Source organism: Cnephaeus nilssonii, assembly GCF_951640355.1.
Source record: "Cnephaeus nilssonii genome assembly, chromosome: 10".
Classification (NCBI taxonomy): Eukaryota; Metazoa; Chordata; class Mammalia; order Chiroptera; family Vespertilionidae; genus Cnephaeus; species Cnephaeus nilssonii.
Window position 1 is genome coordinate 6,713,889 of NC_137081.1, and position 27,255 is coordinate 6,741,143.

At 46.5% G+C, this 27,255-nt stretch overlaps 1 protein-coding gene across 2 annotated transcripts in view; it reads right to left on the reverse strand.

The window, feature by feature from the left end:
- The window catches only part of ANKRD44 (ankyrin repeat domain 44), a 248,750-nt gene that overhangs the window by 75,089 nt on the left and 146,406 nt on the right, over positions 1-27,255 (reverse strand). For both annotated transcript variants that reach the window (XM_079781980.1, XM_079781979.1), the window contains exons 5-11: positions 24,041-24,241; positions 23,272-23,359; positions 20,477-20,619; positions 18,458-18,670; positions 13,118-13,196; positions 6,033-6,147; positions 200-282 (exon numbers count right to left, since the gene is read on the reverse strand). In XM_079781980.1, the coding sequence (XP_079638106.1) occupies positions 200-282; positions 6,033-6,147; positions 13,118-13,196; positions 18,458-18,670; positions 20,477-20,619; positions 23,272-23,359; positions 24,041-24,241 (922 nt within the window). The remainder of the gene's footprint in view (positions 1-199; positions 283-6,032; positions 6,148-13,117; positions 13,197-18,457; positions 18,671-20,476; positions 20,620-23,271; positions 23,360-24,040; positions 24,242-27,255) is intronic.

Consider the following 27,255-nt stretch of genomic DNA (forward strand, 5'->3'; position numbering starts at 1 on the left):
TCAATAAACAGACAAAACTCTCCTTCAGGGACAGCAATGCTGACATTGCGGCAGTGACAATGCCCAGGACTGCTGGGAGCTGCCCAGAGCAGGTGATGAATGAGCGACACGAAGCACAGGCAGCGATGACCAGACACGGGGAGCCACGTGGCTCACGCAGGACACATCCAGCCTCCTCGCTGGCGATGGAGGTACTTACCCGAGGACAGCAGCTTCCGGCAGCAGTCGGAGTGCGCGTTCAGGGCAGCTAAGTGTAAGGGGAACATGCTATGGATCCCACACCTGAGGAGGAAGAAAACAGAGCAGCTCACGGGCACAGCTCGCAGGGTCCATGCAGAAGGACGATGACTTTTCCGGGTGTTCTCTGCCGAAAGTCAAGTCCACACACCTCGCTCAGGGACTCTTGGCTGAAATAATTTTGCAATTCTTCCACTCGAGAAATAATGATGCACTCATTGTCTACCTTAAAGTCATAAAGTCCTGCACCTAAACCAGAAGTAAAAGCCCCTAATAATGTGAAGAAAATGTTTCACATAAACATTATGTGACTCTTTACATGTAAAATTAACTTCCTTTTCTTTTTTTCTTTCAGGTGAGCAATTTTATATCTCATTCATTCACTCATTCATCTGTTCAACACTTTCTAAGTATGAGATACTATGCTAAGTGCTAGAGGTAAGACATACCCTCAACTTTGAAAGCAACCTGCTCTTTATTCCCCGAATTAATAAACAAATATTTAGCTCTAGCCGGTTTGGTTCAGTGGATAGAGCATTGGCCTGCGGTCTGAAGGGTCCCAGGATCAATTCCGGTCAAGGGCACGTTCCGGTCAAGGGCACATGCCAGGTTTGTGGGCTCGATCCCCATTTGGGGGCATGCAGGAGGCAGCCGATGAATGATTCTCTCTTATCATTGATGTTTCTCTCTCCCTTTCTCTTCCTCTCTGAAATAAATAAAAAGGAAACATAAACAAATAGTTATTATTGACTTATTACAAGCACTTCACTAAAAGTCAATAATGGCTGTATTATTGAAAATACCCTTTTCGGTGAGAATAAAAACTGGTTACCTCTAGCAGGTAAAACGCCATCTTCCTAACAGACTGTTATCTTGCTCACCAGCCCACAGCAGGATTCCAGCCACAGAAGCGCAGCTGGGAGTCGCAAACGTGATCTTGCGTCTATTTCATAAACCTAGCGGACTTCCCCTGACAGCGTTCCAGAAAGAATCTGCAAAAGCACTTTTCAGACAGATTCTTCCACCACAGCACAGCCCCCAGGATGAGCCCCTGGGGGACAGGCAGCTTCTGACGGCAGCGCCTGCTGCCTCCAGATTAAAGCCTCCTCTTCCCATCACCTCTCCTCGAACCAGGACCCCGAGCCGTGAGCCGAGCTGCAGTTCATAACGAACAGCCTCATCGGGAAGTGCCTGTGTACTTGCAAGCATTTATATTGTTAGTGGTCGTTGCTCATAACATCTCATTTTATTCAAATAATAGATTTCAGACTTTGTAAGTCCTCTGCATAGCACAAGAAGGTCATCTATTCACACCTGCGGAGACGTTACCTAGGATGCTTCTCTGGCACCAGTGGCCTGCTTTCAGATTCTATGCTTCATAAAAAAACACGCGATTTGAATTTGTTAAGGAAAAATAAACCAATTCAGCTCTGGGTGAGCCGCAGCCCCAAATTTCACCCACCCTGATATAAAGCACCTCCCAGACCCTCCCTAATGGAAAATAAAACAGCTGCATTCGGTTCTAACATAGATACATGAGCTTCATTGGCTATCTTAAAAATTATTCTGATGTGTGTGCCTGTGAACGTATATCCGTATTCTCAGCTATCTCACGGTATTCAGTCTTCAGCAAAAGCGGAGTCTGCCAGCAACGAGCCACCTCTCTCTTCCCATGGACACTTCTTTCTATTTATGAGTGTTTTCGCTCGGTCTTCCTCTGTCCCTTTCTTTTCCCTACATGGAGATTTGCAGCCCAGGGTCTCTAATAGCTGGCATCCATCAAGACATGCAACTTGCCCATCTTCCGGGCAGGGTCACGCGCAGGAGCGCTGCTTGTAATTGCCTCTCCCGTCGTTGACAAAAAAACTCTGCACAGCAATTGCATCAGCGACAACTGGGATGCTCGTGGAGAGGAAGACCGTGCTGGAGGAGGGGAGAGCTTTCTGTTTGTGCTGCTGTTTCTCTTGCTCCCTCTTAATGCCGGCGAAACAAGGCCCTTTCCTTTCCTGGCTAGCATGTTTGAAAAGCTTCTAACTACATGCAACTGTAAGCTAATGAGGTTTCAGCTAACAATTTTATTGATTTGGGGAAGTTGAGGCAAAAATATATGATTAAATATCTCTGGACATTTCCAAGAGGAAGATGAATAGAATATTTTCTAGGGTGGTTTTAAGTTCCTGAAAAAACATAAAATCAAGGGTTGGATTGCTCAAGATTTCTTTGAGCCTTCTTCATATATATATATATATATATATATATATATATATATATAAAAGATTAAAATATAAATATATTAAAATGTTATATTATATATTATAGACATATACATAATATATTTATGTATACAACACAATGTATATATGTATAATATATAATGTATTATGTATCTCCTATAATATATAGGATTTATTTTATAAAGAAACATAAAGATATCTATAATAACAAAAGGGTAATATGCTAATTAGACCAGACGTCATTCCAGACGTCCTTCCTGATGAAGCCGGGGCCGGAGGGAAGCCAGCCCAGGTCCTGGGTGCCTGCGGGCAGCTGGAGGAGGGAAGCAGCCCGGGTCCTCGGTGCCGGAGGGAAGCTGGTGCTGGCAGCCGGGGAAGGAAGGCCTATTCTTGCACGAATTTTCGTGCATCAGGCCTCTAGTATTTATATAAAATAATACAAGCAAATGAATTAATGAAAGTAGCATCAAACTGTATAAGAAACCAATTAGGAAAACATAAAAAGTATAAGAGATTAATATGATAGCAACAGGACTGTAACAGGATTAGATTCTGTAATCTTCATGATCAATATTTCTAATCAACCATACCACTTACCACCACTGTCTTTAGATAATTCATTACACTCTACACTAGCTAAATTACCTCTTTTTGGGTTTTTGTTTTTGTTTTTGCTGTTACTTATAAACCTGAGAAGGGAGGAAGACCTACTTTTAAAATGTCTACCAAAAATTCTGTTTGGTATATATTTTTTATTCCACAGTTAATAAAAAGTCACTACCTCAGTGTAGGTTTTGAAATCATTAATTTGGACTCAAGTTCTACTGGCATTTGAACTTGAATATGCTGCTACGGTTCAAATAGGAAAACTAAATATTAGGCTGACATTGGAAAGAACATAAAAGTAGAATTCAGAATCTCTGAATCCCTTCAGAAGTGATTCGTGCATTTCAAAATAAAATTACTCCTTTATTGTTATACAACAAATCTTCTCATAAAGGAAGGACTTTAAAACCTTTAGCAGAAAATGAGGGCTTGCCTGCCTTATAGGTCCAATAAGAAGGACCACTCTTACATCATCAGGCCTACATCCAGGAAGGCCAATCACTGACGGTGTCAGCTCACACCAAACTTAACAATGCGTACGCTACAGGAAAGAGGCGGCCAATTCCAGCTACAAGCTAATTTATTTGACCAGACATAAAATTAATGGAACGCATTTGTACTAGCTATTTCTAATTTAGCTGTAAGCGGGCGTCTCCTACCCAGTTATTTCAGGATAAATGAGGTCAGAATAATTTGCAGACGGCTCTCCGGAGTGAGCAAAGGACTTCTGCACCGTTAGAATATCAGTTCTTTAAGTGTTCGCCTTGGCATCAGAGAGACATGGCCGTCCGTCCCCACATCTAGTCTTTTCTAGAACCTTCCCTTAGTCGGGGGTGGGGAATGGGGCCCGCAAAATCATTTGGTCTGGCCCCGCCAAACACCACTGCAGGCGGGACTCGAAATTCAATAAATCCAGGAGCTTTTGTCATAAGCAACATACATTTATATTAAGTGAATTAGTATAGTGAGCGAATGATGTTAGAAATGGGTCAGAAAGTTTGAGTTTGAGTTTAGTTTTGCTACTTGCTGGCTGTTTGATCTTCAGCAAGGACAAAACAGCCCTCTCACCCAGAAAACAAAGATCATGGTGTCGCTCCTTCTTCCTTCTCTGAGCTCTAGAGCACGGTCTGCAGTTTGACTCAGGGCTCGTGTCCCTTCATGGGGTGTCAGAACCCTTTGGTTGTTCTTCTCTAACTTTTTCAGGTTTGGGGCGCTTATCTCTATAGTTTTTCAATTTCTCTTCCTCCTGACCGGTTGTGCTCACTTCTTTTTCTGTCTGAACTTGAGCAGCATTCGAGATATTGTCGTCAAGCAGGTAACTGTTCTGAAGCCCACCCCCCCTTCCCAGGCCATTTGCATTTGGCTCCTTCTCAAGCAAGGCTTTTGATGCTGCTGTACAAAACTGTCAAGTAAACAAAATTCCTAATAATACACTGCCCTCATATTGTTCTGCACCTGAAAATTGTTTTCATTACCCACGGTCTCTGTGATCGAGGCTACACTCTTGATTCAAGCATCTAAGGCCCTCTTTAATCTGGTTCTACTACATATTAGTAACTAACAAATAATAGTTGACATTTAATGATAGCTTATTTTGTGATAGGCACAAATAACATGGATTATCTCGTTTCATAACCTCAGCAGATGTATTTATATAAGTCATACAGCTCTTAACCTATTCCAGAGAGCTTTACTAGTAATTAAGCCCTTTCATCCTTATAAACAAACCAATGGGTAAGTACTATTATTACGCCCACTTTTCAAATGAGGCAACCAAAGCACAGAGAGATTGAGCAATGGGCTCAAGGCCACACAGCTCACAAGCAAAGCAGCTTGGGCTGGAGCCTGGGCAGCGACAGCCCAGCCCCGCCTGGGACATGGCACTGCTTCTGGGCAGAGCATGGCATCACCACACACAGTCTTGGAGCCCAAACTCTTCCCAGAACTGTCTCTTCTCATCTTTTGTTCCTGCTTTCCTCTCTGCTTAGGGTCTGCTGCCCTCTGCCTACCTAACCCTCCCCACCTGAAGGCTGTTCTGAGAAGCTGGCCCCACTGGCGCTCTCCCCGCCCTGCCCACACTCTAGGGCCGTGGTCGGCAAACGGCGGCTCGCGAGCCACATGCGGTTCTTCGGCCCCTTGAGTGCGGCTCTTCCACAAAATACCACGGCCTGGGCGAGTCTATTTTGAAGAAGTGGCATTAGAAGAAGTTTATGTTTAAAAAATTGGCTCTCAAAAGAAATGTCAATCGTTGTCCTGTTGATGTTTGGCTCTGTGGACAAATGAGTTTGCCGACCACTGCTCTAGGGCATACTGTCTACACCAAACGTCTTGCCGCCTACGTCCTGTTTCATTTGGAACTTCATTATATACTGACGTGCATGGTTCTTTGTCTTGGGCAGGCCTTGGGCCTCCAACACAGTGATGACCGCCTTGAAGGTACCAACCAGGCAACTCTGAAATCCCCCACAGCGCCTGGCATGGTGACAGCGGGTCCAGATCTTGTTGAACTGCAGTGGGACATGAAGTCAGCGCCCCTTCCCTATGTAGCATATCTACTCAATTGGACCCTGTAATTACATAATTAAAACTAAGCAAGCATCCTGAATAAATTCTAAATTTGCCCACATATGATTCATTTTCCCCTGCTGCACTGACAGTGAGCATGGGGAAGAGCAGAAGACAATTACCATGCCGAGTTAGGAATGAAGTTCAAGTCTCCTTAATTAAAACCACTGGAATAGGCCTCTTATTGATGTGGCTGAAAAAATTAATTTGGTTCTTCCTTACATCTGTCATTAAAAGTCACTTCATTTCATTCAAATTGAATTTGTCCTTAGCATAATGGTACAGATCCCCCTGGACTTGGATCAATGGGCCTATCTACCGCCCGGCAGAATCCCTTTGGCAGTATTTCCACGCGTGGCAATCATTCCACCGCATTTTGCAGTCACCTACTTGGCTGTGTCCGCTCCGCTGGTGATTAGGGTGTTAATCAAAAGCTCGTGGCCGTATCTTGCAGCCACGTGGAGAGGAGTGTTGCCATCCTTATCCACACAGTCAATTTCTCCTCCTGGAAAAGATTTTTGAACACAGAATATAACGTAAGGATCCAGACTGATCTGATACCACCTTCTCCGCTAGTCACTCCTGGTGATCAGATGTAGATTTCTTTCCTCCTCTGAAGCATAGGAACGCTTTTCCATGTGAAGGAGGGGGATTAGTCAAACTGCATGGAGGGAGGTCTGTTAGAAATGCTTCTGAAAAATCTCTCCATATTGTCTTATAAGAAACTAACATCTTACAATCAGATCCCTGCTCTGAAGAAACAATATAATCAAATTCTATTAAACGTAATTCTGCAGACATATTCATTTTTTACTTTCCCTGCTGAATTAAAGACCTATGTGGGCCTTATACTAAAGCCAAAGAACCAAGGGGAATAGAGAGTTCAGGAAAATATTTTATGTAGTTTGATTGTCTAATTTGAAGTACGATGAGTAAAATAAGTAAAAGCATAAACTGAACTGAAAAATATATTTTTAAAAACTATCACATTAATCATCTGTAGTCCATAATAATATAGTAGTTTCTTTGTGTTTTGTCTTTTCCCCCAACTGTTTCTTTTACTACATTTCTTCGCTCTTTTTATATATATGTAAATATTAGTCTGTTTTTTCATGTATTTGAGGTATCACTTAAAAATCAGTTAGACATATGACATTTCACCGTTAAGAACAAAGACGATCTCCTACATATCCATAATTCCATCATTATACCCAAGAAATTTAACATTGATATAATTTTATGTAATATACAGTGCATCTTCCAATTTCTCCAGTTTTACCAAAAAAAAAATGTGCTTAAGAACCATTTTAAAAAATTCCAGGATCCGATCTAAAACTCTGATAGCATTTGGTCGTCCTGTCTCTTTAGTTTCCTTTAATCTACAAAAATCTTCTTGCCTTTGATTTAATTTTTAGTCTCTCACATCACTGATACTTTGGGAGGCCCAGCCAGGAGTCCTGTAGAGTGTCGCATTCTGGAACTGCCTGATGATTTCCTGATTACTAGAGTCCGGCTAAACACTGTGTCAAGAACACCCCTGCGTTGATGCGCATTCCCACTCCATCTCCTCAGCAGACACATAAAGTCCGGTTATTCCATTGCTGTGCGGCCCACCTGAGAACGTTCTAAAAATGGGTGAATGCACAACCGTGTTCTTAGTGCATGTTTCCAAAGTCACAATTCGGTTTTTACAAAGCCCCACTCTCACTTCTGTCCCTCCCACTTCGGCCTCAACCACATCCTATAGAAACCATCCGCACTGGTTTGGGTTTATGTTTCCTGCGTTTCTCTGCAAAAATAAGCACCTAGACTCTTTCACACCTGGCTCTTTTCCTTTTCACTTAATATCTCCTGGAATGCACCTCTAGCGACCACTTCTTGGAGATCTTCCTCGTCTCTGTACAGCTTTACCGTTCCCATCGCACGGATGTGGTACTAGTCCAGTGCCCCAGTCTCGTATGGAGGAGCATTGAGGTTGTAAATATTATTCTTGCTATTATCAAGAACGCTGTCGTGAATAACCTCACTATTGCTTCGTATTTGTTGGGTATAACATCCGGGTAAATTCCTAGAAAGGGGATTTCTAGGTCAAAGGGTAAATGAACGTGTGGTTTGTTAGATTTTGCTAAATGTGCCTCTTTAGGCCCTACACGATTTTGCGATTTTGGCAGCAAGGTATGTGTGCCTTTACGCCACAGGCTTGTCAAGCTATGAGTACTGTCATGTGACGGGTGAGAACTGGCATCCCAGTGTAGTTTTCTCTTGAATTTCTCTTATCAGGGAAGTTGAGCACCTTGTCATATATCGAACAACCATTTGTTTATCTTTTTCTATGAACTATTTGTCATTGACTTTTGCCCATTTTTCTAAGTCTCTCTTTCTCTCTCTTTCTGTGTGTGTGTGTGTGTGTGTGTGTGTGTGTGTGTGTAAGGGGGTTCTTCTACCCCTTTGATTTTCAGGGCTCTTAAAATATTTGGGAGATTACCCATGTATCAGTAATACATGTTGCAAATATTTTTCCCCTGGAATTTCATTTGTCTTTGGTATGTTACCCTAAAAAAATATTTTTGTAATGTACCAGTCTTTTATTGTACTTAGACTTTAAGTTGTAGTTAGAAAGGCTTTACCCACATCCTGGCAATAAAGAAATCGACGTAAAAATATTTGCACATCAAATCTTTCTTACTGTGGTACAGTACTTATTTTTAAAAACCAGTTATTCATATTGACTATAATCATTTCTGTAAAAATAAAAGTAATGATTATATATCTTTATATTGTGTACACATATACATTCTTAAATACAGAGAAAAATCTGGAAGTGTCATCAAATTGTCAATAGCAATTCTTGGGATGGAGTTGGGGAGACATATTGGTGAATATCATGGGCAATCTCTTTCATGATTTAACTCTGACAATGAGCATGTCCTAACTTTATAATCAGTTAAAATAAGAAAATAAAATTAGCATCTTCTAGGGACTTAACAGATTGTTTACTATGATCCAAATTTAGAAGCATCCAACTTAGGTAAATCATTTTTATAATGTGATATAAGCTTGGGGACAGGCAGCCAGCTGGTCTCCATGGATACCTCAGAGCAATCCTGGTACATGTACCTGCGTAAGAACCGCCTACAGTGGTCGGCCTGGAAGGTCTACTCATGGAGCTGATCCGGGAGATGAGGGAGGCAGACCCTCAGACTTCAGAGAAGCCTCCACCCTGAATACACACTAAATCACTCAGGTCCCTCACAGCAAACCTCTCTCAACAACTGTGAGAGCTGCCACGTTTACCAGCCTCAGATATGCCAAAAATTGGGTAGAACAAAAAGTGAAAAATATTGAAAAGGGTGGAAAAGAGAAGCTGAGTTGATCAAGTTTCTTCCAGTCGTTGTACTAACATTTAATAAGTCCAATTAAAACTGTAAAAATATAGATACTTCGACACATGCTTTTACTGTCATTTAAAATACAATTCAAAAAATAAAATAAAATAAAGCACATTTCAAGAAAACATAATTTGGGTATTTGTTATTCAGAAATGTTTTGTATTAAAACAGGACCTCTAGATGAATGAATTTTCATTTTCCATTCACCCAAACCTTTCCATTGTTACCTGAAAACCTTTAAGATGTTCTTGGAATGCAAATTAAGTACCTTTAGTGTTCATTTAAAGGTTGCAAGTTAAACACTGGTAATCTGTCCTGGATCATTAGTGAGGAAAAAAAGTATCTGAGGTTAGCAGAACGCAGAGCATGCCCGGGTCCCTCACGCCGCCGTCTGCGCACTCGTCTGGAGCTAGTTCCATCGCACACGCAAGGGCGCTCAGCTCACCACGTTCCCGCAGAAGAACTGTGAGCCAAAAGGTCAAAAGCCTCACGAGGACACATCCTAGCCTAGCACTTGACTCCTCCTTTTCAAATTCTATTTATCTGTGCAGCTTCCTGAAGAAAACAGCCGCTTTGGACTTTTGTAACCTACTGACCAGCTGCCTGCGCCCAGGGGCTGGGCTCCGTGCCTCCTGATTCCACGCTGGGCTTCGTTCAGGTCCTCCCCCTGCTGCTGTGACAACAGCTTCAGACAACAAACTGCGACTGCACAGCATGGGCAGCCTTGCTAACCAACTGAAAAAACCAAGGGCTGAAGCATTCCGGAACACAAAGTGATTATGAAGAACGAATAACCCTGGTGGAGAGCAGAGAATTGCCCTAGAAAGTCCGAACCCCAGAGGGCCTGACCACAACAACAAACACACACAGCGTGCTCCTCGCAGCCTGCCCCCACGTGGCCCGGCCCCCGGGCCCCCGGGCCCAGCGACCCCGCCGAGGTGCACACAGGCCCTGTGGGTGTGAGGGCGTGAGCCTCCGTACTTTCCCAGAAGGAAGCCAACCGACCGGAGGGAAGAACCGAGCTGCTTATTCTCCTCCGAGGACACTTTGTAAAAGGTCAAACGGAAGCGCTCGCAGTTCTCACGGGGGAATGAGCGCAAAGAACGCTCAGCTGGAGAACGGAGATCATCCTATCGCAGGGACGACTCACTCCAAACGTAAGCAACTCCTGGACTAAATATAATTCAAGTCAAAAACAACTTTAATGTCCTTGTTTATCCAGAAAACACGTAAGGGTAGTGGTTAAAAATTCAGTCTCTGGCCCGGCCAGCGTGGCTCAGTGGTTGAGGGTCAACCTATGAAGCAGGAGGTCACAGTTCAATTCCTGGTCAGGGCACATGGAGGCAGGAGGCAGCCGATCAATGGCTCTCTCTCATTGATGTTTCTATCTCTTTCTCTCCCTCTCCCTTCCTCTCTGAAATCCTAAGAAAATATAGATATTTCTTAAATTCAGTCTCTGATGTTAGACTGCCTCAGTTCCAATCTCTGTGCCATATATCCTGGCAAAAGCCACGCCCTCTCTGCCTCAATTTCCCCATCTTTAAAATGGAGCTGTCCCAGTACCTTTTCCTCATGGGGTGATTTTAAAGGACTTGTGTGCAGAGCTAAGCCAAGTGGCCATCACAGTGTGAACACTCGACTAAAGGTAGTTTGGGAATTATATATAACTAGAGGCCCGGTGCATAAAAGTCGTGCACTCGCTGGGGTCCCTCAGCCCGGCCTGTGCCCTCTCGCAGTCCAGGAGCCCTTGTGGGGAGCGGGCCTAAGCCAGCAGTCAGACATCCTTAGCACTGCTGTGGAGGCAGGAGAGGCTCCCACCACTGCTGCTGCGTTCGCCAGCCGTGAGCCCAGCTCAGGAATCCGGCTGAGTGGCACTCCCCCTGTGGGAGCACACTGACCACCAGGGGGTGTGCATCCTAGCAACAGGCTGTTCCACTGTGTGGTCGATTTGCATATTAGCCTTTTATTATATAGGATGGACTACATATTCTAGCCCCTAAGTCCCCATCATTTGAGACCCCTGGACCCCATCCAACCCACAAGCAAGATGGCAGGCCAGCCAAGAATGAGACAGGCTCTGAAACAAAGCTCCTTGGTCACAGAGGACAAGAGATGGGGTCCCTTTCAGGTCTCGTCCCAACTCAGATGTCTAGCAAGGATGTGCAGGGAGGGCGTGGAAGTCTTCAGGTCTGCAGGGACGGCCTTTGGGAGGGCAAAGCAGCGCCCCATGCCCTGCCAGGGGAACTATTGTAAGCAACTAGCATAGCAGAGGGGAGGTGGGGCTGGCCGGGACTCAGAGGAGAAGGCCCGTATGTCTGGCCCACAGGACCCACGTGAGGAGGGCAGGGCTTACAAGGTGAGAAACTGCTCTCTCTGGTCTGGTCACTGGTACGTGAAATGGCTCTAACAGGGAACAAAGCTGTTATGCCACAGAGCTAAGGCCCAGTTCATTTGAATGAATTTCAAAAAATAAACTATACCAAATTTCTCCCTAGTTTTGTTTATTTTTTAAGGCAGGGGATGCTGCTTCTGAGAAAGGCAGTGGGGTAAGGAAACTGATCAAAAGAGAGACACAGTTGTCAGCCTGCAATCTCTGTCCTCTCCCTAAGCGCCTTGGAGAGTGGGGTGCCACCTCCCCTGTCCACGCTCAGCAGAATAAAACCATCAACGTGGGCCTTTCACTAACGTGAATGGCCAAGGCAGGCCACGTATGTCAGTTACCAAGAGCGAGTGTGTGCCGTTGATCTTCACCTTCCCTCCCCGGCTCACTGCGGACTGGTTCGTCTCCCTGAAAGGCTCAGACATGTCCTTCTCTTTGCTGCAGAGATTCCGCCTTCTCAGCATCATTTCCCTGGCTGGCCTTCCATCCAAATGTCAGACGACGGCCTGGTTTTACGACCCGAGTGCCTACGCGCTAACTCAGTGCCACGGATAATAATTCAAGTGCATGTCATCGAAGGTCTGACAGGTGAGAGAAAAAGAGGCCCAAGAAAACGGATGCCAGAACGGTGAGAAGGAGAAATGTGGGTCAGCTAAAGAGAGCTGAGGAACTGTGGGGTTCACCTGGAACGTGAACTAAAATCTGGGCTGACCCCGTGTGTGTGTGTATGGCGGGGGCGGGGGGGGGGGGGTTCGTGGTCTTGGTGTGTTTCTTTCAGTTGTCTCTAAGATTTGCTAAGATAACAGACTTGGGCTGTGAAGGTCAACCCACTCGCGGTGCCGGCCACTACCCACGATTCCGGCCACCACCCACGATGTGACGCGACCCTCCCAGGCCCTCTGGCTGCGGAGACAGCCCATTGGTTCACGCAGGCTGCTGCTGCAAGCCTGGGAGATTACCGATCATGTGACTTCCCAAGGTCTCTACCAAGCATGTGATTGCTAGGATTCTTCACATCACATACTCACCTGCTTTTCTCCTGAGTCACCTCATCGTTAGCTACCTTTGCCCAAGCAGCCCGATGCGGTTTAGCTTAGGGCAGTGGTCGGCAAACTGCAGCTCGCGAGCCACATGTGGCTCTTTGGCCCCTTGAGTGTGGCTCTTCCACAAAATACCACGGCCTGGGCGAGTCTATTTTGAAGAAGTGGCGTTAGGAGAAGTTTAAGTTTAAAAAATGTGGCTCTCAAAAGAAATGTCAATCGTTGTACTGTTGATATTTGGCTCTGTTGACTGATGAGTTTGCCGACCACTGGCTTAGGGAACGATGGTGAATTCTGAAACTTGAAAATAGCTCCGGTTTCCTGCTAGGACATGTACAGTACTCATTTTTATCAGTTTCTGAGTGGAAAGTGCAGCATCTTGAGCCTATGGAGGTACATATATCACGGCTAGTTTCAGCACTCACATGTTCTTTGACTGACTGGGAATGGACTGTGAAACTTAGTGGCTTTAGGTCGTCCCCCCTGAGCTGGCTGGTGACATGACGGCTGAGGAAGAGCTTTCAGCAGAGCAACATCAAAGGAAACTGCAAATCCGAGCGCCATGAACTCTAAGAGAGCATCACCTCTCACGCTCAGATGACTGGCAGCCCACCTCATGGGACCAGAAGACCGTTCCAACAGGAGAGTGCGCGAGAGGCCTCTTACCGTTCTGAATGAGGGTCTGCGAGCGCGTGAACCTGCCGTGGACGGCTGTCATGTGCAGGGGGCTTTTGCCATCTTTACTCTGAAAAAGAAGGGAGAGAGAAACAATGGACCGGGGGCATCGGTCCGAGACATCCCGCTGGACACAGCTGGCAATGTGCTGACAACGTCCATTTAAATTTTTTTTAAGTGTGATTAAAAAAAAATGACAAGAGGCAAAAGATAATTTTGAAAGCGAATGGTAAAGTATATGTTATATCCCAAGTTGCTGCATAACCTCACATCGTAAAGAAGCCAGGAGAGGTGAATATTTTAGAGAAGAAATGCAAAATGTCTAATTACTGTTTCAAACAGAATAAATCCTCCAAAACATTTTCATTTCCTGTAACCTACTAGATGAAGGAAGTTTTCTCCAAGGACTTTTTTTTTCAACTTTTGCCTATAGTCCATGAAAAACAAAAAAGACAAACAGTGTGTTACCTCGCTTGGCCCTGTGTGACCTGGCGTAGCCCAGACTGCTATAAATCACTGCCACTCTCAGGACGAACCTAGAATCCTCCACCATCCCTCCCTTCTAACTCCAGAGGAAAACACTTCTGACTGTTGGAAAGAGAAAGGCTGAATTCACAGCATCGAGGCATGCAACTGCCCAGCAAGCTGCCCCTTTGACGATCGCCAGGAAACGTGCACTGAATGCATACATCTCGTCATTGTTCGAGATAAGTGACGGGACTTCCTGACACAGATGAAGCCAAAACTTAAAAAACGCACAGAATCTATATGCTGGTCATCATTACACCAAATATCCAAGTTTCACACATTTAATTAAGAAATAGTCATTCATAGAATTTCTTCCTAAAATAGTAACACCCCCCAAATATTAGTTATTTTAGACCACAGGTATCCTCAACAGAATGCATTCTTTCATTCAAGTATTGTAATAATAATTTAAAAAAAAAAACACACACTATGTAATTGTTATTTTTCTAAGTCTTAGGGGAAACACTTTTCTTAAGCCTGAGGCTAAAATATGTGGTTTCTAAAATGCCAGTTCATGTTAGTGATGCAACCCATATTCTGGTCCTCTAAGATGGCTCTTGGTTTAAAAAACTCTACGGTGGAACACAGATCATTACTTAAAGAAGTGTTTCTCAGAGTGAACCGAGGACTATCGGCGCCTGGTCATCGGGTTGCTTGTTATGAATGTGAATTCTGTGCCCAAACCCAGGCCTACCGAGTCGGAATCGGGGTGACGGGAGCCCCACTTGTGACCCGCAGAGCACCCTGCTGTAGACTGTGGGCTAGAACCGCTTGCAGAACCACAGGCTTGAACAGAGAAGTTTAAGTCTATTCCTCAGACGGGGAGCGGGGAGCTACCCACAGGCCGGGCCACAAGAGGGGTACGTCCGAGTGGGAGCTGCCTCGTGGGGACAGCTCGCAGGCAGACGGCAGAAAAAGAACTGATAGGGTCTGTTCCCCACCTTACAGCGGTGCAACTGGAGTAAGAAAGGACTGGGGAAGAGAGAGGGAAGTAAACCAGAAGTCTTTCTGAAAGGGTTTGCTTTTTTAAAAAAATAAATCTTTATTGTTCAGATTATTACAGGTGTTCCTCTTTTTTTCCCCCCATAGCTCCCCTCCACCTGATTCCCCACCCCACCCCATGCCCTTACCCCCCGCCACTGTCTTCATCCATAGGTGTAAGATTTTTGTCCAATCTTTTCCTGGAAGGGTATATTTAGAGGAAAAGCGGCAGCCATCAGGATAATGAGGCTACGTGGCCACGCCAGCCACGCGTGCTCAGCGCAGGAGGCTCCCCAAAGCTCTCCGACTCCGGAGCCTGGGCCCTGCTGTCAGAGGTGCAGCCAGTTCAAAGCACCGCGACCCTGGGAACCCCTTGGGAATAAGGATTTAAAGCACCCCTCCACCCCCCATAGAAACGTGAGGGCAGTCCAGGTCGCTTAGGGAGAGAACAGAAATTGCAGACTGACGTGAACTTGTCCCTAGGTGGTGCTATTTCTTTAAATTTTGCTCTAATATTTTCTCTTAAATTTCATATGAAAACATAACTAGTTCATGATTCATTAAACATATAAAGCCGTGGGTATCTCCGTGTTTCGAGGTGATCTTTATCCATATTGAACTGAGCACTTTTCCACGCCCAGAGAACAGCTTAAAGCCTTCCCCACGGCGTCCCCCCCAATCTGGTGGTCGCTAAGGAAACGGCGGCCAGTGCGCCGGAGCAGAAGCGATGGCCTGAAGAGTGTGGTCTACCAAGCGGGTCCATTTCAGGGTCAGCAGCACCACGCCCGCCTCTCCCTCGGCGTGTGTGTGCCTCTGGTAAAGGGACACATAAATCGGATGACCGACCAAGGCCAGGAAAACTCCAAGGACATCGTGGTGGTCAGCGGTGATGCCCATGTCAGGTTTATCCTTGCCCATCTTTGCCCGGGTTCCCGGGTTCGTCTACCACGGAGTCCAGGCCGTTGCCGACTGTCCCTTTCTCACAGGGAGACGGGTGGCAGGGGGGCGGGGAGGTGACAGGAAGCATGACAAGTCACTTTAGGGCAGTTTTGTTCAGATGGTATGAACTTCCAAAAGCCCTTGAACACCAGTGAAGGTCAAAAGGACACTACTTTGTACCTCGCCTTGCGAGCTAGAACTCGGAGTCCTCGGGCTGAGAGGAGGGGCCCTGCCTGAGACATGGTGCACATGGGGGCTGGCTGTGGCTGCTGATGCTCTGAGAACTTCCAAGATGAAAGACCCCTGTGTGCTCGAAGGAGAGGTCAGGGGCAGTTCCTCTGTTTACTCACAGCTTTGCTTTCCTAAATCGTATTCTTAAATGTCTAGTCTCCCTCCGATTTCTAGATGCATTTTCCCACCAGATTGAGGACTCAGAAAAAATTTATTTGGGGGATTTATTTAATTAAGCAAAAAGCTCTTCTACTGACTCAGAGTTCAGCCATAAATCATGAAGAAAAACAAATTGAGGATTACCAGTAAGGATATTTTATGACAAATATGAATACTCTTCCGGGGCAGAATTCAGCACCATCTGAGGAAGACTGATCCTTGGCCTAAGGGAGTGTTGCCCTGTTCTTGACCCCTTTCCTCAGAAATCCGCTCATTCTCTTCTTCCGCTCCTCATGCCGCCCTTCCTATCCTCCAACCCCTCCCAAAACCTTCCCTAAACACAGACATTCCCCTCCCCAGGAACCTGCAGGCTTTGCGCTCTTTTTGGTGTATATATATATATATGCTGCCTCCCAGAGTCACCAGAGCACAAGAGCACCTACTAAAGGCCAAGAGCGCCTCCAGAGCACAACACTAAGGTCAGCGGGGGGAGGGGGCCAGATAGAGCCAGAAACCCCAAAGGGCTTCCTCAGCCAATGGAAGAGCAACAGAAAACCCTGGTTTGCACAAAAGCTCATGTGTAGTCCAATCTTCTTTAGTGGCTCTAAAGGCTGGAAATGAGACGTAGTTGGCTCATTCATTCATCCCTCTCCTTTCCGCACATGCTCTCCAGAGTTCCAAGGGCCATGTCCCTATGCCTGCCTGCTCCAGTTTCACCTTCAACCTCTGCAAAACAACCCGAGTTCCAGAATTGGTCCTGGTATATATAAAGAAGGGCACAGGCCCACTTCAGGAGATGGGTGATGGGCTTCAAATCCCATCTCTCTTAGGGCTGGATGTTCTAAGGGCCCTCAGACAGAGAGGAAGTGAGACCATGGGCAGGCTGAATGTTAGTGACCATGTACTAGTATAGCTGAAGTCCCTCATCCATTGTGAGCTGACCTCTGTCAGTTTACTGGGAGAAGTAGGTAGGTGTGTCAGAAAATGGCCTCATGACCAGGAGAGAGGCAACCTGGCATACCTGGCATGGCTACGTGCTTAGTGACTTGTTTAACACTTACTCTGAATGCTTCCAAAAAGAGCCTGGAGGTGCTACAGAAATTACAGTTATAATGGGGAAGAAATATCATTTTGTGTTTCCTCATGCTCTTTCTATTTGCAAAATACCAGCGAACCTTCGATGGGTTGCTGTATGAAGTATTATGTCTTTATTATTTTATCACAAATAAACTAATATTACAAGGTCAAAGCCGCGGTCAATCTAAGCAAAACGAGGGATTGTAAAATGCATGCAGGACACGTATCCTTCCTCCTCTTTCAATATTCGTGTCGTTGCCCATGAAGACATTGCTGTTAGTGTTCTGTGAGGATGGAGGAAAACAAAGTGAACGTGTGGGTGGGTATTGGCTCTATTTCAATATGTGATTTCCCTCAAGCTTTAGAAAATCCAAACAAATACAAACTGTCTTGCAATCTACAAACACTTTCAAAATCCAAGGAGCAACATGGTAGAGAGAGATAACCACTTCACAATTAGAAAGCTACCTCCAGAGTCAGACAGAATGGCTCTACGGAAATGTCAGATGATCTATGAGCCCAGAGGCCATCTGGAATAGCAAAGGGGGACACGAGAGAATGAGGAAGCCAAGAGGATGTAGACAGAGTGGGTGTAGGGAGACTGAGGGGAAAGGCTGGATTTCATTCAAAATCCCACTGGCATAGGGTTGAGAACAGATAAACCCAAGTCTCAGGTTTTAAAAATGCTATTTCCTATATTCTACTGATGATTAGCCGCCCACAGGAAAAGTTAATATTCAATCTAATATCTATGCTTCCAGGTCCGTTTTATGGGGAAGAGAAGGCTGCCATAAACCGATGCCCCATGCACAGCCGAAGCCCCTGTCCAACGGGAACTGCCACTGTCAGTGACCTGGGAGCAGTAGGCAGGTGTGTCCGTCCAGCCCCGGGATAAGCACACTGCGAATATCAGTCACGTGTTTACAGAGGTGATTGAAAACCTCTGAATTAATTGAACAGAGGTTGGTGAAGAGAGAAACTTTATTTATTTCTTTGGAGGCTTTGAGAATGTCCCTCAGACACCAGGATGGCAATGTCCACAAGTCTAGGGACACTGAAGGTCTGGCCACCTGTTAGAGACTCCCGCCAGCACACTCTTCGACTTCAATCCCACACCATGACTCTCCCCCCACCTGGGCCTACAGTTCCTCGGTCTCTTCAATGCCCCCAAAGACCTTCTCTTACCTCCACTTGGGACCTTGGATGGTCTCCATTTACAAGATCTAGAACTCTGAAATTCTCTTCATCTGTTCTACTTTTCCATTATTACCTGATTTTCTTCACGAAGACTCTACCCTCCACTTCCTTCCTTTTCTCTAACTTTTTCCTTTACAATTGATTTTAGAGGAAGCGGGGGAGGGGGAGGCGAGAGAGGGAAAAGGAGAGAGAGTGAGAGAGAGACGAAGAGTCCCATACCTGGATGTTAACATCCGCCCCATTGTTGACCAACAGCTCAAGACACAAAGCACCGTGTGTGGAGGCGGCAGCGAAGTGCAGAGGGGTGAAGCCACTGTTGTTGGGCTGGTTCACGTTAGCACCGTAGTCCGTCAGCTCGTTGACTACGGCGTCCTGCCCGTTGTAGCAGGCCAGGTGGAGCGCCGTGTTCCCATATACATTGATTTCATCGATCTGCAAATGAGTGCGGGACAGGGGGATCAAAATCCCTGCAGCCAGTTCACCCCACTTCCCACAAAAAGCCTAACGGCTGTGCCAGAGAAAGAAAACGTCCATCTGTCAACATAATTATTCAGCGCGTACTCCTGCCCCACCCTGGTCATCCTGGAAATGCTGTCACCGGAGGTAAAGATCAGCAGAAAGGGGACGTGACAGACAGTGAACTGGGGAGGAAGAGTGAGTGAGAGGTTTCAACTTGTGGACAGATAGTTGTGAGCTATGGGAGGGATTAACAAGTGAAGGAGAAAGCTGCCTACAAATGCCAGAGGAGAAGTGAATCCGGGGAGTGAGAAAGAAGCCTGGCTGGATGGCATGCCTCAGTGGTTGAGCGTCAACCTATGAACCAGGAGGTCACCGTTTGATTCCCTGTCAGGGCACATGCCCGGGTTGCGGGCTCGATCCCTGGTGTGGGGCGTGTAGAAGGTAGCTAATCAATGATTCTCTCTCATCACTGATGTTTCTCTCTCTCTCCCTCTCCCTCTCCCTCTCCTTCCTCTCTGAAATCAATAATAATATTTTTTAAAAGAAGAAGAAGGAAGTCCGAAACTCACAGTGAACCCAGTGAAAGGGGTGGGAGGTGCACAGGGAGGCGCTGTGGAGCCGGAGCTCAGAAGTTGGGCTCAGAGGCCACCCTGGGCGTAGCTGCCCATGACACCTCACAAGGCCGCAGCCTGTAGCAGGACCGTGCAGCTGGCCTGGGGTAGGCCATGGCTCCGTCTTGCTGCCCCGACTGCTGGCTTTCACCATCAAGGTCTCAGTTTGGCAACTTGGTTCTCCTTTCCTGCTCTGCGACTTGCAGGGGCTGGGCTGACCTCTCCAGCTCAGCACTGAACCCTTCTGCTGCTGTCCCTGCCACTCCCTCATCTCTGCTTGTAAGCCACCAGGTAGAGGCTAGATTCCGAAGGTGGGATGGGGAGTCCTAGCCAGTCGTTAAAATTGACTGGTGAATGTGTATTTTATACATATAAAACGATTTCTCTAACCATTGTGACACAGAAAGTTAGTCTGTTTCTGGTTTTCCAGTAATTAGATGCCCCCATCGCCCTCCATCAGTTGCCCATTGAAACTCAAAGACAGGGTACGAGTAAGAAGAGTATTTTTCCTCTTGAATTAAAATGGAAACAGAATTTAGTCCTGGACAGGTAGCTCAGCTGGTTAGAGCATTTTCCCGATACGCCAAAGTTGTGGGTTCTATCCCCCGTCAGGGCACATACAAGAATCAACCAATCCTATATAATAAAAGCCTAATATGCTAAGTGTCCGGTCATCCAGTTCACCATTCAAAAAGTCAAAGTGTAATATGCTAATGATATGCAAAAGCCACTCAGCTGCTTGCTATGACGTGCAATGATGTGACCACCAGGGGCGGATGCTCTGACCGGTAGGTTAGCTTGCTGCTGGGGTCTGGCTGATTGGGACTGAGCGAGATGCACTGGACATGCCCTGGAGCCCTCCCGTGGTCCCTCCCCAGCTGGCCAACCTCCTGCATCTGTGCCTGCGCCCTCTCGCAATCCAGGCTGAGGGGTCTCTCCCGCCCCCTGAGTGCACGAATTTCATGCACCAGGCCTCTAGTGAATAGATAAATGGGTAGAATAACAAATCAATGTTTTCTCTCTCTCTCCTTCTCCTTCCTTCTCCAGCCCCCCTCCCACTTTCCTCTTTCTCTCTCTCAAATCAATAAATAAAATGCAAACAGGGTTTAATTTCAGAACAACGGACAGCCCCCAAATACACCTGGGGTGGTGCATGGTCGTGGCTCACCTCTACCCCCAGGTTGAGGAGATGTTTGACAACGTTGATCTGTCCGTTGGAGGCCGCGGCGTGCAGGGGGGTGTAGCCCTTCTTGTCCTTGCAGGTCGCTTCTGCGCCGTGGTCCATGAGCAGCGCCACCACGTCCAGGTGGCCTTCACAGAGCAAGCAGCAGAGACACCGTTAAGCTTTACTGGAGGGTTTGAGGACTCATGCCACCTAAGTGATCACACTGAGCTTTTATCGCCACCAATATTCTGCTGAGCTATTTATACAAAGTTGGTTCATGGAAACATTCAACAAATATTTAGAGAGTACCTACTATGTGTCAGACTTTATGTAAATGCTGGGGTGGGGAGAAATAGATGATTCAGATGTGAGCCTTTTCTTCAAGATCTAATGGGAGAGGTGCCTGTTCATCAATAAATAAGAACAAGGTCCTGTAACGTGTTAGTACCACAACCTTCAAACATTATGTTAAAACGAAAGCAATGCTTTGGAAACCAATTGCCATGCCTCACTGAAAGCCCCTACAGTGGCAATTTGGTTTGAAAAAAAATTAATGAAACAAAAAAAAATCAATTAATCAGGGTGACTCCAGATTAACTTTTAAATTATATGAAATCGCTGCTGTTTGACAGTTGTTGTTGTTGTGTTGTGTTTTGTGTGTGTGTGTGTGTGTGTGTGTGTGTGTGTGTGTGTGTGTGTGTGTGTTTGGGGGTGGCACAGACATGGTAGTTTCATATGGTTTAAATTAAAAGTATTCTCGTGAATTATTGGCTAAACAGAAAATCCTTCTAGTTTCAAACCCTGTTGGCATATTTTCTAGAATATTTCCCTTTGTTCCCTATGTCACTACATATAATATGTTAAATGCTTTTGACCTTTATTTTGTGACTGAAGATGGTTCTATGCTTCGGGGTCATCGCTGTAAACATGGTTGATAACTGAAGGGTAGATGAGTACTGGCTCGTCTAAAATGTGTGTGTATAGAGAGTGTGTGTGTGTGTGTGTGAAAAGAGAGGGATGTGTGTGAGAGAGAGGTGTGTGCCTGTGTGTGAAAGAGAGAGAGGCAGAGAATGAGATGTGTGTGTGTGAGAGAGAGAGAAAAGAGTGCATACATATATGTGTGAATGAGTAAGAGACAGGTGAGAGAGAGAGAGAGAGAGAGAGAGAGAGAGAGAGAGCGTGCGTTTGGTCATGGCTTGTTTCATTACTATTTGACTCTTTTTCCCCAGGACTTGTATATAGAAAAATTGTTTTCAATTACTAGTGGTGCTGTCTTTCGTCCTGGTTGTCCTTTATTCCCTACAGGTCGTCAACTATGTATTTTCCTATTTGAATCCTGATGACACACAAAATGATGCCTTTACACCTCCAAAGCGATTCCACACACATGCTCTCGCTGCACATCAGCAAGGAACAGACCGGAAGCGCCAGGTGTCTGAGTGCCATCGCACACCAGCCTACTGTGTGCTTTGCCTGAAGGTCGGCCTGGCAAACGCCCCCCTGCTCCAGCCCCACGGGGCCATGCAGGCATCCACCCCCTCAGCCAACTCAGCTCCCCTCCCCGCACACGACAGGCTCACACAGTCTTAGGATCCTGGTGTTTCAAGCCCGAAGATTCATTCAGACCCAAGAGCACATCCTTTATTTCATCCCTGCTCCAACCCACCTTCTTTTCTCCCCACAATTAATGTTCTTGGGTTGTTGTTTTTTTACGAGATAAAAGGCCTGTGTGCTTAAGAAGATTCATAAAAGCCAAGCGGTATTAAAAGGAAACCAAAATCATCGACAAGCACCAATCCCTGGAGATAATCAATGAACATTTCAGTGCGTCGTACACCAGGTTGTTTTTATTGTATAGAGTTTTTTCATGGGGGTCATAGTGTTCATCCTGTGTTGTGATCTGTTTTCAGTTGACACATCAGAGGACCCTCCTATGTTAATAAAGATAACAACATCATCACTGCCGTTACTGTGCCGTGTCCACTCTGTAGATCTCCTGTAGTTGACCAACATCCTGGGGACGGGGATGGGCCTTCAAGTGGGTTAGAACTTGGTGCCAATAGAATCTTGTCTGCTTTCTAATTGCAGGATGTTCTCCAATCAGAAACACAAAGGAAGGCTCTCCACTTCCCTCAGGGCCACACCGAGAACAAACTCCACAGGGTCTATCTTTTGTCAGCGGTATTTGGGCCAACAGAAGCGAAAGGGGAAAATAGAGAAATGTACCTTTTTCCCCCACCTCCCGGCCGAGCTGGCAGAAGCAAGGACTACACGCCCCAGCTTTGCGGGACATGGAGAAGCAGGACAAACCACGGTGACTCCGGCCACCTCAACCTACACAGCAGCCGGGGCAGGGGGAGGGGGGGGGAGGTTTCCATCCATCCTTCCTTTCTGGTTCTTTCGAAAATATTTATAAATAAAAAGACAAATGGCATTTACATCCTTGGTTTGCGAGCCAGGCCGCTTTCTTTGTAAACACCTTATCTTGCTTCCACAACAAGTTAGACGAAGCACCATTTGTGTAGCTTTCCAACCCAGATTGAAACACACTCCGTGGGACCCAGGCCATGATGCATGCCCCCTCCTCCCTGCAGCAGAAATAAATCTCTGGCAAAGCAACTGCCCAACTGGAGTGTTCGACGCATGCCAGTACAACGGACCCAATCTCAATCCCGCTGAATCCCAGGCTGGAACAGAGGTCGGACTTGCCCGAGGAAGAGCCTGTGTGGTCAGTGAGAGAGCCCTGGCTGCCCTCAGGAAGGTCACATGCCCCTGCTTCCCGTCCATGGACCACTCACCCATGTACGCTGCCCAGTGCAGGGCCCGCCGGTCCTTCTTGTCAAAGGCGTTGATGTTCGCCCCTTTGGCCAGGAGCAGGTTGACCATCTGCAAGGTGAACCAGGAGTGAGGTCCCGTGTGCACTGTGGGCGGGGGAGGGCCCCTCACCGCCTGCAGGGGGACTGCGCCAAACGGAAGGCCAGGCCGGTCAGAGATCGGAGTTCAAGCAGAGTTCAAACCCGGCAGCGTGTGTATCAGGAGAAAAAGACTCAGGTGACGGCTACTTTTTCAACTCGCTGTGGCTCCAGATTTAAAAATGGATCTAGCCCGGCCGGCGTGGCTCAGGGGTTGAACATCAACCTATGAACCAAGAGGTCACGGTTCCATTCCCGGTCAGGGCACATGCCCGGGTTGCGGGCTCGATCCCCAGTGTGGGGCGTGCAGGAGGCAGCTGATCCATGATTCTCTCTCATCATTGCTGCTTCTAGCTCTTTCTCCCTCTCCCTTCCTCTTTGAAATCAATAAAAACATATTTAAAAATAGGTAAATAAAAATGGATATAAATGCCTGTGGTTTCGTGTACAAATATTACGAACACATTCCGTAAAGGTCTCAGCAGTAATATTAGGTTCCACTGTGGGCTGAGTGGGAGGAGGGGGAGAGAGAGAGAGAGAGAGAGAGAGAGAGAGAGAGAGAGAGAGAGAGAGAGAACACAGGTGGCAAATGGTTCCATCCGGGCTGAGAGCCGGAGGGGGGAGGACCCTTGCCCCTGGGGGTGAGGACGCTCACCTCCACGTGGCCGTTGAGAGCAGCGTGGTGCAGGGCCGTGCGGCCGCCGCGGTCGGAGACGTTGACGCTGCTCAGCAGGGGGATGATCACTTCGGCACACCTCACGGCCTTGTTGGCGGCGGCCACGTGCAGCGGGGTCTGCCAGTTCTTGTCCCTCGCGTTGACATCAGCCGAGTGCTTAATCAGCACCTGCACCGCCTCCTGCAACCGAAGCAGAGTGCGCGGGGGTCACTGACAGATGCCCGATCAATACTCCCTGGGTGCGAGCGGTTTCACCAGACCCCGGGCTACAGAGAGGGGCGGCTCCTGCCCTCGCGGCCGGCTTCAGAGGGGTAACCTCCTGTGACAAGCAAAGCGAACGCGAGATAAAGATCCAGAGTGGCGCGGATCAAAACAGACTCCCCGCACGTTTCTTTGTTAGGCCAAGGGCCCTGGCACGGCTCCAAAGCCAAATACACCTTCTGAGGACAAGGTTTCCTTGTAAGGTATCAGGTGTTTGGGGCCAAACGAGAGCACCCATGTGCAAGTGTGCACATCTGGGCGAAATATCCTTCGGCCAAAAGGCCCCCCAAGATCATCTGAGGTCGGAGGTGTTTGTCCATCAGTCTCCCTCTTCCAAAGCCAAGGCCTCCAAGCCCTTCAGACATTCTTGGATCAATTTATAAATCTTCAGTGCTCTCGGCCAACATCGTAACCCCCACTCTGTGGTCGCTAAGCAGTGAAGCAAAGAGGACGTCCGTTACCATCTCAACCTGAAGCTACACAAGTGTTTTTCCAGCCTTTCCCACGTTACAATGGGGTGGTTTCTTTTCTACTATCAAGTTCCTTCACCTTTCCTGAGCCTCCCACTTTTCACTTTCCTTCTATTGACCTAGTCCGCTTGTTTGCCTCTTGAACTATACCTCTGCCTTGCTGTGCAGTGAAACCGCCTGGGGAGCCCTTAAAAATAGATGCCTGGTCCCACCCCGAGGGTCTAGCTGGCCTCGGGCTCTCTGTGACGCTGCCTGGGGACCTGGTTACGCAGCCAGGACTGGAGACACCTCTGCTGACTCAAGTGAATGATGCAGCTTCTCTGGAAAGGCGAGGCTGTGGTTGCTTCTCTTGATTTCCAGGGACATCCTTGGGAGCAGTTAACGGAGCTGCTTTATGGGCATCGTACCAATGTGTCATCCAGGAACCAGTGAAAGGCATTAGTCCCATACTCCTGCACCCTTCATGGGCCAAGTGCTCGCCTCTGTCCACCCTGACCCCCACAGGCCTGGAGCGACCAGGCTGCGTTATCACGCAAGTATATAAAAGTGCCCCAGGTAGAAGACAATTCGAACTCTCAAGATTAATACTTTCATCGGGGACATAAATGATAAAATAAAAAGCATGTTCCATGAATCGGTACATGTGGAAGTGAATGGCTAACTAACTGAGTAGAATGAGAGCAAAAAGAAATTAACTTTGCAAATGAGAGAATCTAGTTTAAAGAAATAGTGTAACTCCATTTAGATTCTATAAAGCAAGGGTAATAAGCTGATAGGGCCCAAGCAAGCAATTTGTTAAGATTACCAAAAAGGGGAGGAAATATATATACGCCACCCATCCTCAGCGAGACAGACAATAAAATAATCATTGCTGAATATTCCTGGAGCCCATTTCAGAGCAAAGCATGTGTACTGTGCGAAACATGGCTAGAACTATGGAAGGTGAGAGAAATATTACCCAGGTAGGTTCTATCCTAAAAACTAGCGAGTGCACAAAAAATAAAGCAAAAGGAAAGCTCAATCACAATAAAGCATTAAAATTTAAATTAGAAAAATGATATTTTTATCAACTTTGTTCTCATAAACATGGAGGCTTAAGTGTGAAGAATACAACTCCCCCCCCTGCCCCCCCAACTCATCATGATGTGGGAAGAAAATATTGGAACCTTCACTTACATTTGTTTTCTTTTAAAAGGAAAGCATTTCAGCTGGCATTTAACTTCTGGGTTGGCGCTGTGCCCTCAGTCAGCTCTGCCGAGGATCTGGCCTCATAGTATTGGGGATGCCCTCAGGGAAGAGGGGGGCTTCCATGGTACTAAAGGGGTGGGGTGGCTCTGGCTCCATTCATTCGCTGGGGGTGCACCCAAAGGCAGAGTGAAGGGCCTGCCACGTCCACTTACAGATTGGGAGATGTGCCCTTAAACTAGGAGCACCCTAAAAGAAGCCGGGGGTATGCAAGGAGCCCGCGTGACTAATGTGGAAGCCACAGAGCTGGCACTTCCGCTCCGGGTAAAGCTTTCCATCACCTGCATTACAAGGTAGAAGTAATGACAGATTTAATCAGATCTGACAGGCGCTTGGCCAACACAGGAAAGCCATCAGAAGCCTATTATCTCCCTGGGTCATGGGAGCGCTGATAAATGAAGAGCCTCCCCCTGAGTCTACTGAGCCTTGAAATATGACAGCCGTTCAGCAGATGATTTATCAATAAATGAGATGCACATTTTGAAAATGCATGCTGGAAGAGTTCTGCAGATATATGGCCAAAAAGGTCGAAGATAATCATCTCCAAGCAATGGTGTAAAAACTGCTGGTACAGGATGCTTCTTACACGTTCAGAGCAAAATGACAACCCCTACCGTCACTTGAATACCTTTGCCTCGTGCATTATTTTATCGCACTGGTACTCATTCTCGCTTTGCATTACATAGTATGTAAATTAAGGATAGACTAACAAAACAAAATATACAGGAACACTTCACAAGTTTATACTTTTTGGAGGTAAGACCAGTGAAATCATTAAAATTTGTTTCCTAAAAGTCACAAAATGTGATTACTTTTTGAGTAACTAAGACTAGGGGAATGAGGTATTACCTTTAAGAGGTACTTCTTTTAAAGAAATATTTAGAAATGCATTTCACACAAAGCGACAGGTTACACAAACAAAATATGTATTTGAGTGTGTGTGGGGGTAGGGAGGGGCCTGTATTCTTAAATAGGCAATACTTCTAAAAATATTTTATCACAGATCATGTTGGTCTGTTTTTGTAAACAAAGTTTTATTGAAACAGCCTCATTCCCTGTTTACATATTATCTATGGCTGCTTTTGAATGGTAACAGCAGCGTTGAACATTTGTGACTGAGACCTCACGGGGCCTTGGAATACTCGCTAACGGGCCCTTCACGAAAGAAGTCTAGCTCCTTGTTTAAATTACCACAAACTGCAAATTATCAAACCTGGT